This window comes from Schistocerca americana, chromosome 1, assembly GCF_021461395.2.
Source record: "Schistocerca americana isolate TAMUIC-IGC-003095 chromosome 1, iqSchAmer2.1, whole genome shotgun sequence".
In the NCBI taxonomy this organism is placed as follows: Eukaryota; Metazoa; Arthropoda; class Insecta; order Orthoptera; family Acrididae; genus Schistocerca; species Schistocerca americana.
Genome location: NC_060119.1, coordinates 756,608,804 through 756,627,179, shown reverse-complemented (window position 1 = coordinate 756,627,179; position 18,376 = coordinate 756,608,804). Strand labels below are relative to the sequence as shown.

At 38.5% G+C, this 18,376-nt stretch overlaps 1 protein-coding gene across 3 annotated transcripts in view; it reads right to left on the bottom strand.

Moving 5' to 3' along the window:
- Positions 1-18,376, bottom strand: part of LOC124611594 — a 293,459-nt gene that overhangs the window by 93,963 nt on the left and 181,120 nt on the right. For all 3 annotated transcript variants that reach the window (XM_047140260.1, XM_047140258.1, XM_047140259.1), the window contains exon 4: positions 4,826-5,023. In XM_047140260.1, coding sequence (XP_046996216.1) covers positions 4,826-5,023 — 198 coding nt within the window. The remainder of the gene's footprint in view (positions 1-4,825; positions 5,024-18,376) is intronic.

Genomic DNA, 18,376 nt, shown 5'->3' with positions numbered 1-18,376 from the left:
TTATGTAAATGAGGTAGATAAAATGACCATTTGTGCCAAAACAGTCTCACTTATATTGTATGTGTTACAATTGCTGCAATATTAGAAAGGCATATTTAATTTTATCTAACAGTGACAAAATATATGTAATCAAATTGAGAAACTACACCAGAATTGGGCTCTATTTGTATTAAAAGCTTTTTCAGTATTAGGCAATGACATTTTAATTTTTCATGAAGCAAAACATTTGGTGAACTATGATGAGGTCACTGATTCTTTTAGAGAAAGAAAAGCACACCTTGCAAGCTGTAGCAAGATTAGAGAGAAAAAATGCTGGGACCTAAGGACTGAAGAAATGTTTACTGTCTTGCTTGTCTCTTGCCCTTACTGCTTTCATGTTTCCTATATTGAATTTCTTATCACTCAAAAGAGAAAGTTACAAGCTAACAGCTTCTCAAAAGTTCTTATTCTCCCAGTCACAAATAATCCCACCAAGTATTAATTGAGTTTTTTTTGGGGGGGGGGGGGGGTTGGATGTCAAACCAGTTGACTTGGAGCAGGAGAGGCACCACAGGACACTCTAATTTTCACTGTCCTGAATATAGGGTTTATGGCTTCCATCACAAAATATACACATTTGAATTCCACAGAGCGAAATACAGTGCTGTATGATGAGGCATGGCACTGCACTTTGGCACACTTAAGACCGCATAACTTGTCTTACATTTCCATGAACATATATGTTTTATATTCAAACCCTTCAGAAAGATGTGTGCTACAAAATAAACATATTTTTGAAAATCAACTTTTTTAAAATTTTTGATGTTTTGTCTCAAATGCTTGGGAGGGGGGGGGGGGGGGGTGAACACCAATATCAAGTTTTTGCCTTGGTTCAGAAATATCATAGATAGATCCAGGGCTATTTCACTCCCAGACTCTGCTGCATCTGTTATCCATACTGTAGTAAAAATGTGTCTGCTAGAAATCTAGAACATGTACTCTCTTGTGACAATCTGCCACTCTGGTTGCATAATGGTTTTAGCATAGGACAACATTTATTTAATTTTTATTTATTTATTTATCCTTTATTATCCTTTATTTACCCTTTCTCTGCTGGATCAAGAATTATTTTCATTTCATGCACTGACAGGTACTGTTTGACAAAAATATAATTTATTACAAAATTATTCTAGGGCTATTTCATATTAGATTAGATTTTGTAGTTTTTCTTTTGATACAATAATAGTATTGCAATTGTTTTGAAATGTAATGCACATAAATTCATTAACACTGTAATAACAGTTTTCTATTAGAAAATTTTTCAGACATTTTTTGAAAATATTTTTATTGTTTATTTCTCTTGAGACTAAAGGGAGTTTTTCAAGGGTTTTGGTCCAGTGTATAACCTTTTTTTGTGTAGGTTCAGGGAAGAGGTTCTGTTTTCTTGTGTCATGGTTGTGTTGTGTGCTGTCATCTCTAGTATCAGCAGAGTATTTGAGTTTGGTCCAACAGAGGAGTTCATGTAGGTATATACTGGGTAAAGTTAGTATTTTGAGAGCTTTAAATGCTGGTTTACATGAATCTTTCCATTTACAGTTGGCTATCATTCTTATAACTCTTTTTTTGTAATTTAAATACTTTATTAATGTTTGTTTTTGAAGTATTTCCCCACAAAAGTATGCTATAACTTAATATCATATGAATTAATGCATAATATATTATTTTCATAATGCCTGTATCTTACAGGTAGCTGAGTTTGTGCTGAGCTGAGTTTCCCCTTCATACACTATACATGCTTATCCTAGTTTACACTGGTCCCTTTAATCCCGCAAACCAACCAACCTAGTTTACATTTTCATCGATATTTATGCCAAGGAATTTTGTATATTTGGTGTTCTCTGCTAAGCAACCATCTATGCATACCTTCACTGTGAAAGTTTTGAAGTCTGAAGTTTACACAAAGTGTTTTAGTAACAAAGTGTTTTAGTAATATCAATAAATCTTTGGATGGCATTATTCACTTCTATATTGGTTTCTATTTCTAGCTTTTCTGTGTCTTTACCCTTAAACAGAAGAGTTGTGTCATCTGCACTAGTTTACTATATTACCATACCTAATCATATTTGGGATGTGATTTGTGTATAGAATGAAGAGTGTTGGGCCAAGAATGGAGCCTTGTGGCATAGACAAGTGTAAAATTCTTGCTTTAGATCTTATTTTTTCACCAGTAGTTTTTGTAATTTCAGTATATTGGTTCCTATTTGTCAGGTACGAGAGAATCCAGTCTCCTGCATTTCCTCTTATGCCATATACTCCTAATATTTCTACTAAAGTTTTCTGGTCTACACAGTTGAATGCCATTGTTAGATCCAGAAATATTCGTACACATTTATTTTTAGGGTCCAAGTTTGTTATGACATTTTCGATGAGATCTATTACTGCATCTATGATGCATTTATCTTTCTGGAAGCCAAACTAATTCTTGTTGATTGTTTCATATTTCATGAGAAAAGTGATGAGTCTCTGTGCATAAGCTCATTCAAATATTTTTGATATTACTGGTAAAAGAGCTATAGGCCTATAATTTTCTGGATTGTATTCATTCCCCTTTTTATGTACTGGTTTTATCAGTGCTGTCTTTGAGCACTTTGGAAAAGTTCCTTCCAGGAATGATGAATTGATTAGTTGTGTGTTAATTCCACATGACCTTGTTTGTTTTAGGTTTTTTATTATCTTTAGTGTTTCTTCTTCTGTCGCTGGGGAAAGTGCCATTGTTTTTCCATGGGTATTAATAAATGTTTTCCATGTGTTATTGTATTTTTTGTTATTTGTTTTTTCTTTTGGTTTTTGGCCTACTGTGGCAAAATAGTCATTGAAGAGATTTATGATTTTATTCTGTTCGGTTACAGTTTGTTTGCTGATCATGGACTGTATTTTGCTGTGTTCCTGTGAGTTAGAGAGTTTGCAATTTGTATTTATAATAAACTAACAAGCCTTGCTTTTATTATCAGCACTATTTATGTACTTCTTTGCTTCTAGTTGTTTGGCTACTTCCAGTACTCTAGCATACATTCTTTTATATTTTCTGTAGTAGTCTTTAAAGTTTTCATCAGTGCTAGTTTTATGTATTCTGTGCATCATTTTTATCTTGTTCCTAGAGACCAAAATTCCTTTTGTTATCCATTTTTTGTTTTTATTTGTAGTTTCAGCTTTAGTTTTTACTACTGGGCATGTAATACTGAGATGGTAGGGAAGTATGTCAATAAAATAATTCACTTTATGATCCTCTGATGGAGAGTCTTTCTCCATTATTTCCCATCCTCCTTTTTCAAGTTTTATCCTAAGGGCTGTTAAGTTTTGTTCACTTAATCTTCTTTTTTGCCATATTTATTGTGTCTTTTCATTTGTGGTGATATGATTTAGACATATTTTTATTGCATCATGGTCTGACAGGGCCGTTTCTATAACCTCACTTTTGTACTGAAAGTATCTTAAATTTGTGAAGATGTGATCTATTTGAGTACAGGAGTTAGCAGTTATACATGTTGGAGTAGCTATTGCACTCTATAAGCCAGCGAGAGCCACAATTTTCTTCTTCTTATCGGCCATAGTTTCTAATATATAAACTACTTTTGAAGAGCCAAAATGTACTACAATAAATAAAATGTCTACAAAATGCCACAGTGTAAAATGTACTTGTGGTGACACAGTCGCAATTCCTGAAATCCATCGCCATGGCTGTGGCTTGCCGAGGAGCACCGCAGTCCTGGGTCCATGGATAAACTATGAATATCCTCCACATTAAGCCACACACAGACAGACCTGGCCTGAAGATAGATCGGTAAGACTAGATCTGACGGGCAGGGCCTGCGCATTAGTGGGAAACAACAGGCTTCAGAACGGGAGGCCCAATCCATTAGAGATACCCACAGAAATTGACTACGTTTTTGGCCCATCGCAGAAATCCACTCATGTGGCCAGCTATTCATGTGTCACAGACACCATGTTAATGAAGTGAGGCCATGGTGATCAATCCATGTGACAGAAAATTTGTGTGAATACCTTGAGAATCAATACTAATGATAATAGGTAGCAACTCTCTGTAAAGATAATTGCTGAGCTGCAGACAGGCACATAGAAAAGACAATCACATTCTCAAAATTAAATTTTTGACCATAGCCTTACTCAGAAAATGAGAGCACACACACATTCGCACAATCACTCAGACACAACTCATGCACGCTTGACTGCCATCTCCAACTGCTTTGTATACAGCCTCTGAGAATCAGATCCAAACAAACCACTCCTCACACCTCTCTGTCTCTCGTTGGCAGGCTACCCTAGCAGCAAGAAGTGGTGGCAGCATCGACTGCAAGCTGAAGGGAGTGATAGGAAGGGGAGAAGCAGTAGGAATGAGAGAGTAGGGAAGTAGCGCATGTACTCAGCTGCACCTAGCCAGCAACGATGCATGACATCTCAATAAATAAAACATTTCATCTACTGAGACAAAAACAAGGTTTTTCCAGATTTTTTTCCAAATTCCTCTGATATTTCCCTGGCACATTTGAAATTCGCTGATTTCCAGAACTTGTGGCAGCCCTGTGTATTATCCAGTACCAACAACAACAACAATAATAATAATAATAATAAATGTCATAGTAATTACACAAGGCAGTTCGAATTGGTTTGCCCATACCGTCTTTTCTTTACTTAATTGTGATTAATACTCATTACGTTTACCAAAATAGAAATGAACAAAAGACTCTCTTTCTCACTGTGTCTGATATTGCTTTATGTCTTTAAACTGGATTACATGAGTATGTCTCTGAAATGAGCCACAACTTACTTTATGAAATGGCACCTTTGCTCCATCAGCTGTTCCTTCAATTTCTCTCACATACTGAGGAAAGTTCTCACGAACTGAGGCCAGTGTTTCATCATAAATTTTCTTGCCTTCAGGAGTTTGGTAAATTGGAAGAAACACTTTATTCAGTTCATCTGATGTATCCAAGTAACTGTGTATGAGTCCACTAAATGTACGACCCTGGTAAAAAAGAGGATATTCATTAATAAAATACCATATTTCATCAAAAAATAATTTGTGACTATAACTTACTTCCTGTACCACATTCAAGCACAAATTACAATAGCACATTATGTTAATAAACTAAAAATATTCTGCCTTATTAGCCATGTGGTCTAATGCACTGCTTTCCAGGTGGGAAGACATGCCAGTACCCGGCACAAATCCACCCAGTGGATTAGTGTTGAGGTCCGGTATGCTGCCCAGTCTGTTGATGGTTTTTAAGGTGGTTTTCCATCTGCCTTGGAAAGTGCGGGCTGGTTCCCCTTATTCCACCTCATTTACACTATGTTGGCGACTGCTGCGTAAACACTATCTCCACGTACACGTACACTATAATTACTCTACCACACAAACATTGGGGTTACACTCATCTGGTGTGAGATGTTCCTGGGGCGGTGGGGTTGGGGGGGGGGGGGGGGGGCATTGGGGCCGAACAACACAATAACCCTGGATTCCGTGTGGGGCGGCGGTGGGGTGAATGGACTGCTGTAGCCTGTTGTGGGGTTGTGAACCATTGAGGGCTATGGCGGGGACGAAGCCGCTCCATTGTTTCTAGGGCTCCAGTTCTATACAATACAATACAACTAAAAATATGCTTCTTAGAAGATACATCAGTAACAACAGAAGTGTTAGTAATTTTTGATAAGTAAGTAATGAATAAATGTTTATTTTTAATTATCTTAAAAGTTCAGTGCAAAATCATATTAAATCTGTCACCTACTGTTGTTAATTATTTTTTAGTTTTTGATGATTATGGGAACATCAAATAATAATGATGAACATTTCTAAAAGATTAAGTATGTGTACTAGATTGAAAAGTTAAACTAGATGTTTGACATCTGTGTACAACACGTTACCACATCAATATACATTACAGGCTGTCAAAAATCTTCAATCAGTCACCACTTTTTCTTTCCATTATTTCAAATTCAAGGGCGCTCATGCACACTTGGGTGAATGAGCTCTACTGGAAGAAGGGACATCGTGGAGGTTGCGGCTAGTTCTATTTCATTTTATTCTCTCTTTTCTTCCTGTCCATTCTGTTCCTGTCCTCTTTACTCAACATACAATTATTTTTCCATAAAGGCCAAATTACAAAAAAATCTGTAGAATTGCTGTAGGTACTCAAATGCCACCTACCAACTGGTGTATGAAAAATTTAGAAAAAACCTTCCCAATTTACTCAAAAAATTATACTTCTTATTACATTCAAGTGCACTGAAATCATCATGAGATACTGACCCCCATTTCTCCCACCCTAATACCGGTACCCCTTTCTTAACAGCCTTTACCCACTCCACACTAAAATTACCTTAGGTTTGATGGGCGAAGACTTCCAGGATAAGAAGCCACCCTCATTCTGCCAACGGTCTTGTCAAAGAGGGCGGAGGAGCGGACAGAGGTTCAGAGCACTGTCTTGTCCTTGGGGTGGGAAATTACCCCTAAAGGTGGAAGAATCAGCAATGCTCAACAGCAAGAGGATGAAGAAGGCAATGGAAACCACTGCATTAAAGACACATAATGTGTATCCATAGGACATTTGGCCTGTAACTGAAAAAGTATCATGATGATCTCTCCATTGGCATTCAGGTCTGTGGGAGGGGATTGTCAAGGAGGAGGTGACCATGAGAAAAAGATTGAATAATCAACAAAAGGACAACATTCTATGATACAGGGTGTGGAATGTCAGAAGCATGAATGTGGTAGGGAAGCTAGAAAATCTGAAAAGGGAAATGCAAAGGCTCAATCTAGGTATTGTGGGGGCCAGTGAAGTGAAATGACAAGAAAACAAGGATTTCTGGTCAGATGAGTAGCGTAATACCAACAGGAGCAGAAAATAGGATTAGTTATGAATAGAATGGTAAGGCAAAGAGTATGTTACAGTGAACAGTTCATTGATACGGTTGTTCTTGCCAGAATTGATAGCAAACAAACTCCAACAATGATAGTTCAGGTATACATGCTGACGTCGCAAACTGAAGATGAAGAGATAGATGAAGTACATGAAGACACTAAAAGGGTAATACAGTACATAAAGGGAAGTGAAAATCTAATAGTCATGGGGGACTTGAATGCATTTGTAGGGGAAGGAGTGAAAGAGAAGGTTACAGGAGAATATAGGCTTGGGACAAGAATGAGAGAGGTGAAAGACTAATTGAGTTCTGTAATAAATTTTGGCTAGTAACAGTGAATACTCTGTTCAAGAATAACAAGAGGAGGAGATATAATTGGAAGAGACTCAGAGGTATGGGAAGATTTCATTTAAATTACATCGTGGTCAGACAGAGATTCCGAAATCAGATACAGGATTGTCAGGTATACCCAGGAGCAGATATAGACTCATATCACATGGTATTAGTAATGAAGAATAGGCTGAAATTCAAGAGATAGTCAGGAAGAATCAATACGCAAAAAGTAGGATACAGAAATGCTAAGGGGTGATGAGATATGCTTGAAGTTCTCTAAGGCTACAGATACAGCAACAAGGAATAGCTCAGTAGACAGTACAGCTGAAGAGGAATGGAGATCTCTAAAAAGGGCAATCACAGAGATTGGAAAGAAAAACATAGGTACAAAGAAGGTAACTGTGAAGAGACCATAGGTAACAGAAGAAATACTTCAGCTAATAGATGAAAGAAGGAAGTACAAAAATGTTCAGGGAAATTTATGAATAAGAAATACAAGTCACTGAGGAATGAAATAAATAGGAAGGGCAAGGAAGTTAAGACAAAATGGCTGTGTGAAAAATTCGAAGAAACTGAAAAACGAAATGATTATCAGAAGGACTGACTCAGCCTACAGGAAAGTTTAAACAACCTTCGGAGCAAGGGTGGTAACATTAAGAGTGCAATGAGAATTTGACTGTTATATGCAGAGGAGAGAGCAGATAGGTGGAAAGAGTACATTGAAGGCCTCTATGAGGGAGAAGATTTGTCTGATGTGATAGAAGGAGAAACAGGGTTCAATATAGAAGAGATAGGGCATTCAGTATTAGAATCAGAATTTAAGAGAGTTTGGAGGACTTAAGATCAAATAAGGTAGAAGGGATAGACAACATTCCATCAGAATTTCTAAAATCACTGGGGGGAAGCAACAAAACGACTATTCATGTTGGTGTGTAGAATGTATGAGTCTGACAACGACCATCTGACTTTTGGAAAAATATCATCCATACAATTCCAAAGACTGCAAGAGCTGACAAGTGTGAGAATTATTGCACAGTCAGTTTAACAGCTCATGCATTGAAGTTGCTGACAAGAATAATATACAGAAGAATGGAAAAGAAAATTGAGGATGTGCTAGTTGACAATCAATTTGGTTTTAGAAAAGGTAAAAGCACCAGACAGGCAATTCTGATGTTTCAGTTCATAATGGAAGCAAGAATAAAGAAAAATCAAGACATGTCCATGGGATTTGTCAATCTGGAAAAAGCATTCAACAATGTAAAATAGTGCAAGATGTTCGAAATTCTGAGAGAAATCTGTAGGGAGAGATGGGTAATATACGATATGTACAAAAGCCAAGAGGGAATAATAAAGAGTGGATGACCAAGAACAAAGCATTTGGGTTAAGAAGGGTGTATGGCACGGATGTAGTCTTTCCCCCCTACTGTTCAATCTGTACATCGAAGAACCAATGATGGAAACAGAAGAACAGTGGAATTAAAATTCAAGGTGAAAGGATATCAATGGTACGATTCGCTGATGACATTGCTATCCTGAGTGAAAGCGAAGAAGAATTACATGATATACTGAATGAATAAACAATCTAATGAGTACAGAATACACATTGAGAGTAAACTGAAGAAAGACAGAAGTAATGAGAAGTAGCAGAAATTAGAACAGCAAGAAACTTAACATCAGGATTGAAAGTCATGAAGTAGATGAAGTAAAGGGATTCTGCTACCTTGGCAGCAAAATAACCAATGACATATGGAGCAAGGAGGGCATCAAAAGCAGACTAGCACTGGCAAAAAGGGTATTCATGGCTGAGAGAAGTCTACTAGTATCAAACATAGACCTTAATTTGAGGAAGAAATTTCTGAGAATGTACGTCTGGAGCACAGCAGCATTGTATGGTAGTGAAACATGGACTGTGGGAAAAGTAGAACAGAAGAGAATCAAAGCAAATGTCAAAAATTAGGTGGACTGATAAAGTAAGGAGAGAGGAGGTACTGCACAGAATCGGAGAGGAAAGGAATATGAGTGAAACACAGACAAGGAGAAGGGACATGATTATAGGATATCTGTTAAGACACCAGGGAATTACTTCCATGGAACTAGGCTTAGAGCAGTGGACACTATATCTGTGTTGCAGGAGTTCTCCAAATATGTTTACAAATTTGTCAGAACTGTTACAAACAAATAGGCTTCCACTGAGTTGACCAAAAATAGATTTCCTGAACAATTTTCTTCTGTTACACCAACAAATGCAAAACAAATCACGGACCAATACTCTTCTATTAATTTATTCATTCACTTTTTACCACAGATCCCATCAAGAAGTAAAATCAGGGATGAGGAATGAGTAAAGTTATACTTTAAGAAAAGGGAACAACTTTTACTAACTTAATAGTAGGCTGCATTATATTATATATAAATAATCATTGAACTGTTTGTTAAAAATTCCTGCTTGTCTCAGCTAAACTAGTAAATTAACAGAAAAGTTACTAAAACAAATGGTTCCTCAGTTATACTGAAATTCTGGTAATTAATCTCTTATTGGTCTTTAATATTGTTATTTTTAAATGAAACAATTAGATATATCTGTAAGCCACAGGCTTGCTCACAAAACACTACCACTTGTCATGTACCTGGTACACTTTTCCACCCTGAAATTTAGATAAATTGTAGGAATGACTGGTGAGGTATTTTTTATTTTCTTTGAGCTGGTGGCAATTCTCTGCTGTTTGCTTTGTGTTAGACGGGAGCCTGTTGAAAATGTTTGGTCAAATTACATTTCCCTACTCTGAACCCTGGGGATGGAGCCAAAGTCTGCATGAAATTTTTGTGTGTATCTTGTATTGTGATTATGTAAATCACACTAAATCTTGTACTGCTGAGAATTTCAAAATCCTTAAAGAGATTTCTACAAGGTGCATGGTTATCTAATTTATACAATATTCAGTTACTTGATTTAGAAGGATAAATACTTTCTTTTCTTTTACTGTGCTGTCCCAGAAGATAATGCCATTACAAATGATAGGGGTGGAAAATTTTCAAAAGATGCTTACAGGCTTGCCATTATGGAAACACTATCAGAGGTATTTTGAGTGTAAAATATACTAAACTGACCTTCTTGATCAATTTATCTAATTGATGCAGTCATCTTTGAAAGGACCTTACTCCAAAATCTTAAGTTTCAGGAACCAAGGAAAACATTCTGTGAGTGAGTGTATGGAGTGCAACAGGATGGGCTTTCTGATGTGTAAAGAACAGAATGAAATAGGTATTTTGGTATTACTGCAGTTGCGAAGTTTTTCAATCTCTTTGAAAAAAATAAGTCCAAAATATTGGAATAAGGTCCTTTTCTTGAGGAAGTAATTCATTTTCAAGGTCAAGTTACTTCTTTAATAGTGTTTTAAGATGTTCCTTTTTTAAGTAATAGTTTTTTTCAGTATTGCAACTCTAATCAAAGCGCATACAAAACAGTTTCAAAATCGTCATCATCAACAGCACTGTTATGCACAGGTCATTTCATCAAACCACCATAGAAAGTGTTATATTCATGCAGAATATAATCAAGTAAGTGTTGTATGTCTTGCATTTTGTTCCCATTAATAGCCACTGGTCCTGTGAAAGTCTTTTCAAAAATAAAAACAGAAGGCACTTGTGGAAATGAAGGATTCTTGGTACTTTCACTTGTTTCTGACCAATATTTGTCACTATTTCACATCTCACAATACTGTTCAGAAATAGTAACAGCTGAACCACAGAAATTTAGTGCATAGTGAATCATATATTTGATAGATGAAATGCAAATATGATCACTATTGAAAGGGCATTATTTCACGAGTGAAGTCCTTTCAAAATGTCTTGGTATATAGAATCTGGTACTGTTCTTAACTTATTTGGTTGAAATTTGGAATAATGCCCTTAAAAAAAGGACTGTATCAGTTGATGACTCTGCTTTCACTTGTCCTCCAACTGAGTGATGAGATTAACACAAAGCTTTTTTAAGTGTGCAGCCATTATTCGTACTTATGTTGCCAACAGGTCATATTTGCTTGTTCAGAATTGTATAAATTGAGCTTTTATTAGATTAAGATTTTTTTTGGAACCAAATGTAGGCCTGTTGAGTTATCAACTTGTGTATGTCAGAATAAGGCAGAGTTTAGATCCTTCATTATTATGTTTGTATCATCAGCAGTTTTGCATCCATCCCTTAAAGTCATTGGTAGATTATTTACACTACTCTACAAGACTTAAGCATGAGGCAGATGAAGTAACACAACACATTAACTACTTGGTGGAAATGAATGAAAATGCAGGAGCATGTTGCTAAAAGTCTTCCAGTCACACACAGAAAACTGGATGTCACATGCCACGAGGTCAGCACCAGATGACCGTTACACTGTGCAACAGGTAAGAAGGGACCCAAGTCAAATATCAAACGCAATTGCAATCACATTTACCAGGAATGAAAGGCACACAGTCTTGCTCTCCACAGTGGCATGGCAACTGCATGGGGATGATCTCTTTGTCCGAAAAATAGTATGTTGTGTTCAAAGAGATTTCAGGATACGATATTTCAACTGGACGGTGAGCCATCGAAGACTGATGAAGACCTCTGCCCCACCTTATATCATATGCTGATAGTATTGCTGTGCATACATCAGAGTCACAGTGACATAAGGACCATAATGCCTGTTGGCAGTGTCCTCATTCATGGAACTGCAAAGATCAGCTGTCTTCAGCACTGCCTCTCGCCACAGTAATCAGAGTATGTTGTGTTCTGTAGATGTCTGTACACTTGAAGCAAGTGTATGCAAGAGCATAGGGAATGGATCAACAAGGAGTAAGGTCGCGTGCTCTTCTCAGATGTGAGCAGATTCAGTTTGAGTAGTGATTCTAGTCATACCCTCATATGGAGATGTGAGAGTACGTAATGCACCCAGGAAAATGATCAAACATGATCATTTTGGTGGTCCAGATGATATGGCGTGAGCAGACATAATCTTTGATATTGGTACACCCACCAGTCAACTACATTGTGTCTCTGTACTCCTTAGCCATGAGTATTTTTTCAGGGTTGAACTCAGCCCTGGCTTCATTTTCATGGATGACAATGCATGAGCACATCAAACAGCGTACGTGGAGTGCCTTTTGGAATGAGGGGATATTCGATGAATGGACTGGCCTGCCTGTTCCCCTGACTTAAATGCATTCAAGCATGTGTGGGATGTGTTTGGGACATGCACTGCAGCATGTCCACATGCAGCAACGACCATCCAGCAATTGTCAGTCATGCTCGTGGAGGAATGACGGAACGCCCCAACAAAAGAACTCCTCACCAACCTTTGGCCTATTGTAATGACCAGGGGACCATAATAAATCACAGTGATTTAAGGGTAGTTCTTGTCTTTAAATAAAAGTGTAATTTCTGTTGATCTGTGTATTTCTTTCAATTATCTCCAGTACTATATTGCAGCAGTTGTTTCTATGTATGGTCCAAGTTTCATTGAGCTATGCTGCTTGGCAGTGACACATCATCTGATATGCACATCATGTTTTGGACATCAGTGTTCATAGGTTACAAACATAAACACAGCCAGAACTGAACCTCCACATGTTACAAGGGCTCATTCAGAGTTTAATTTTATTTCTGTAGTATAGAGTGCCCCTGAATGGGTCAGGTGTGCACCACACATCAGAGGTGTTACCCAGATAACTGACCATTTGTGGGGTGCACACAAGGGCTTTTTAGACTAGGCTGTAGGAAACCCAGAAGCATCAGTGTAAGATGAACAGAAATGGCTCCCAAAGGTAAGAGTAGTGGTTAATTGCCGAAGTATTTTCAACACAGTGCCTGAGTTCAAAATGCTCCTGAAAAGCAGTGAAGCCCACATCATGCCAGGTACAGCAAGCTGGCTGAAGCCTGAGATTGATAGCAGTGAGATTTTTGGGGAAATTTAATAGAATTCCAAAAGGATACAATAATGGGAAATGGAGGTGGCTTATCAGGAATAGGCAAAAAATAGTAATTGGATCCCTCTATCAGCCACATGACTTATATCCTGATGTAACCGAGAACTTAACAGAAATACTCCGTTCACTTGTATGTAAGTACCCCAATCATATTGTAATCATCGGTGTAGACTTTAATCATTGAACAATCAATTGGGAAAATTACAGGTTTGTTAGTGGTGTGCATGATAAGACATCCTGTGAAACATTGGTAAATGTTTTCTCTGAAAAATACCTAGAACACTTAGTACAAAACCCCACCAATGATAGAAATATATTGGATCTAATGGCAACAAACAGACGTGGCCTCTTTGAGGATGTCCACATCGAAACAGGAATTGGTGATCATGATGCAGTTGTGGCAACTATGATTACCTAAGTAAAAAAGGCAACTAAAACAAGCAGAAAAATATAGTAAACTAGTTAAAAAAATCAGTAATGTCATATCAAAGAGGAACTTGAAACTTTTAGCACAGAGCAGGAGCATGTAGAGGAACTATGGCTCAAGTTTAAAACAATAGTTAACCATGCACTGTACAGAGACATATCCAGTGAACAGTTCATAATGGGAGGGATTCTCCATGGGATACAGTCACCATAGAGAAACTCCCAAATAAACAGACTACTGCATAATAGGTGTAAAACAGAGCATAGGACAATAGGTAGGGAGAAGCTGAATGAAATGCATTTAGCTGTCAAGAGAGCAAAGCATGAATGCTTCAGTGACTACTGCAGCAGAATATTGCTAAACAATCTTTCAAGTCAGCCCCTAGCAAATGAGACAGGAACTGAAATTGGGGGGTAGGAAGGCAAAAGCTGAAATGATTAACTCTGTTTTCAAATGTTCCTTTACAAAGGAAAACTCAGGAGAATCGACCCAATTTAATCCCCATACCACTTAAAAGATGAGTGAAATAAGAGTTAGTTTCAGTGGTGCTGAGAAACAGCTGAAACCATTACAATTGAACAAAGCTCCATGGCCCAATGGAATCCTTATCAGATTCTATATTGAATTTATGGCTGAGTTAGCCCCCTCTTCTAACTATAATCTATTGTACATCCCTCAAACAAAAAACCATACCCAGAAATTGGAAGAAAGCACAGGTAACATAAGTTTACAAGGGTAGTAGTAGTGATCCACGAAACTACCGTTCAATGCCTTTGACATCGATTTGTTGTACAATCTCAGAACATTTTCTCAGCTCAAACATAATGAGGTATTTCGAACAGAATGACCAACATGGATTCCAAAACATCACTCATGTGAAACCAGCTTGCACTTTTCTCATCTACATCTACATGGATACTCTGCAAATCACATTTAAGCACCTGGCAGAGGGTTCATTGAACCACCTTCACAAGTCTCTATTATTCCAATCTTATATAGCGCGTGGAAAGAATGAACACATATATCTTTTCATACAAGCTCTTTTTTCCCTTATTTTATCGTGGTGATCATTTCCCCCCTATGTAGGTGAATTTTGTGAGAAGATTCCATCGCAACACAAAAGCCTTTTTTTTAATGATTTCCAGCCCAAATCCTGCATCATTTCTGTGACACTCTCTCCCATATTTCGTGATAATACAAACTGTGCTGACTTTCTTTGAACTTTTTCAATGCACTCCGTCAGTCCTGTCTGGTAAGGATCCCCCACCGTGCAGCAGTATTCTAAAAGAGGACAGACAAGCGTAGTGTAGGCAGTCTCCTTAGTAGATCTGTTACATTTTCTAAGTGTCCTGCCAATAAAACGCAGCCTCTGGTCAGCCTTCCCCACAACATTTTCTATGTGTTCTTTCCCATTTAAGTTGTTCGTAATTGTAATACCTAGGTATTTAGTTGAATTTACAGCTTTTAGATTAGACTGATTTATAATGTAACTGAAGTTTAATGAGTTCCTTTTAGCTCTCCTGTGGATGACCTCACACTTTTCGTTATTTAGGGTCGACTGCCACTTTTTGCACCATTCAGATATTTTTTCTAAATCATTTTGCAGTTTGTTTTGATCTTCTGATGACTTTATTAGTCGATAAACAACAGCGTCATCTGCAAACAACTGAAGACAGCTGCTCAGATTATCTCCCAAATCGTTTGTATAGATAAGGAACAGCAAAGTGCCTATAACACTACCTTGGGGAATGCCTGGAATCACTTCTGTTTTACTCGATGACTTTCCGTCAATTACTACATCACATGACATACTAAACGCTTTGGATCAAGGCAGTCAGACAGATGCAGTATTTCATGATGTTCAGAAGGTGTTTGACTCAGTACCACACGTATGCTTATTGTCAAAAGTTCAGTCATATGTGGTATCGAGTGAAATTTATGACTGTCTTTAGGACTTTTTGGTAGGGACAACACTGCATGTCATCTTGGGTGGGGAGTCACCATCAGATGTGTGCCCCCAGTGAAGCGTCTTGGGACCACTGCTGTTTGTGCTGTATATTCATGACCTTGCACATAATATTAATAGTAATCTCAGACTTTCTGCAGTACTACAAGCTGCATAAATATTCAGTCAGATCTCAATAAGATTTCAAAGTGGTGCAAAGATTGGCAACTTGCTTTAATGTCCAAAAATGTAAAACTGTGCATTTACAACATTAAAAAAAATGTTCTGCTCTATGACTGTAACATCAATGAGTGACAGTTGGAATCGGCCACCTCATACAAATACCCGTAGCACTTTGTAGGGATGTGGATCGGAATGATCACATGAGCTCAGTCGTGAGTAAAGCAGGTGGTAGCCATCAGCTTACTGGTAGAATACTAGGGAAGTGCAATCAGTCAACAAAGGAGATGGCTTACAAATCACTCTTGTGACCCATTCTAGAATACTACTTAAGTGTGTGGGATCTTTACCAAATAGGACTAACAGGGGATATTTAACATATACAGAGAAGGGCAGCACGAATGCTCACGGGCTTGTTTGACCCATGGGAGAACATTACAGTGATGCTGAAGAAACCAAACTAGCAGGCTCTCGCAAAAGTCTGCTAACAATGTTTCAAGGGCCAGCTTTAAATGATGACCCTAGGAATACGTTACAATCCTCTGTGTATTGCTCACACAGGGATTTTGAGAACAAGATCAGAATAATTATAGCATGGACAGAGGTATTCAAATGGTCATTCTTCCTGTGCTTGATACATAAATGGAATGGGAAGGAACCCCATTAACTGGTAAAATGTTTGTGGACATAGATGTAGATGTAGATGTAGACAGTCTGTCACTGTGTCCCTCTGACTACTGTTATAAAAATGAGACAGCATGCAAGAGGGATGCCAGCAATACCATCTTATTATAAGAATAGAGTTTTATAATCCCCATGCTCAAAGGTTGTGGGAAACACACAGAATATACAATAATTCTTGTTTACCTCTGCCATGATTTCATTAGAGATATCTTGTATGCTGTTCTTTGTGAACCCTTAAGAAAGGCAAATTGAGAGGTGGATATCAAAGTTAGTTACTAGTATATAATTTAGCAGTAGAAGAGATGCCTCATTGAACAGTAGATATATTGAGTCGTTGATAGGCAGTTTTCAGAAACACACACACACACACACACACACACACACACACACACACATACACACCCCCTTGTACCTACACTGTGACAGCTGAACACACAATGCTAAGATCAGGTGGACTAGTGGGGAGGGTTTATGGGTATGGTGGATATAGAGAGAAAGAGGTGGGAAACAGGACGACGGGTTGCTGGTAGCTCAGGGGACGGTAGCCAGTGTGTGGGATAAGAATGCGGAAGAGGGGTGGGGGACAGCAAGTGTACATGATAGGAATGCAACTCACAGACTCCAGAGTTTGTGAGTTGTGTGGTGCACAATGACAATGATGTGAAGGCATGGATTGGGAGGGAGTGACAGGACAGAGGAGGGAGAGTCTGTTGGGTAGAGGGTGTGGGTGCAGTAGGTTAGAGGAGACTGAGGCCAGGAATATTACAGAAGAGAAGGATGTATTCCTGTGTAGTTGTATCAGTACAGTTGAGAAAATCTGGTGCTGGGTGGAGGGGGGGGGGGGGGGGGGGGGAAGGATCCACTTGGCACAAGTTTTGAAGCAACTACTGTACCAGAGCATGTTGTGCTCAGTGGTATGTTCCACCACTGGGTGGTGAATTCTGTTGGTGGTGACCATTTACAATGGCATACAGTCAGTTGGTGGTTATGATGTAAAATACTATGCAGTAATTGCAACAAGCCTTTATATGACATGGCTGCTTTCACAGATGGCCCTGTCTCTGTTCAGATAGGATAAGGCTGTGAGAGAGCCAGAGTACGACGTGCTGGATGAGTGAATTAGGCAGTTATTGTATCCGAGAATTCCTCAGGGATACAAACCCTGTGGGATCCAGTATACCTAGATCCAAGCTGCTGTCAGCCTCACCCCTTTGACTTGGCAGCAGTTCAGGGGTTTTGTGCAGCTGTTGTGACGGGTGATTTCATTGGGGACATTGTAGCGGCATGCGAATTGGGGAAGCAAACGAGACTCTTCCATTCTTTTGCAGGGTTTGCTCAAGAGATAGGATTATAGCTGAACAGAATGAGAAAATTAGAGCCCTTCAGGCTGATTTGGACAGAGCGAGGGAGGAACTGAAGAGGTTAAGGGGGGAGGAGGGTAAACAGCGGTGGGAAGTGGTAGCAGGGAACAGGGGCCACAGAAAGAGAACAGTGTCTGAACAGTCCCCCAATTGGCACAACAAATAGATTTGCCTTGCTACCACAGTTAAGTGAGGAAGAGGCTCCAGGAGAAGTAGATGTAGTTAAGATGCAACAGAATCTTACTAGGAAACCAACTGTTTCAAAAAAAAGTAGAAAGTAAGACGAAAGTTCTGTTGGTAGGTAGCAGCCATGGAAGAGGTGTGGGCCAGATTTTGCAGGAAAAATTAGGTGACAGGTACCAGGTCAGAAACTTTTTCAAGCCAAGTGCATGTCTTAGCCAGGTGGTAGAGGATATAGGTTCCTTGTGCAATGGTTTCTCAAAGAAGGATCATGTGATGATAGTGGGTGGAGTGGGAAACAGTTTTGATAGGGATCAGGGCTACAGTATTGAGTGTGGCCTGGTGAAAATAGCCTCTGCAACAACCCATACCAATTTTGGGCTGGTG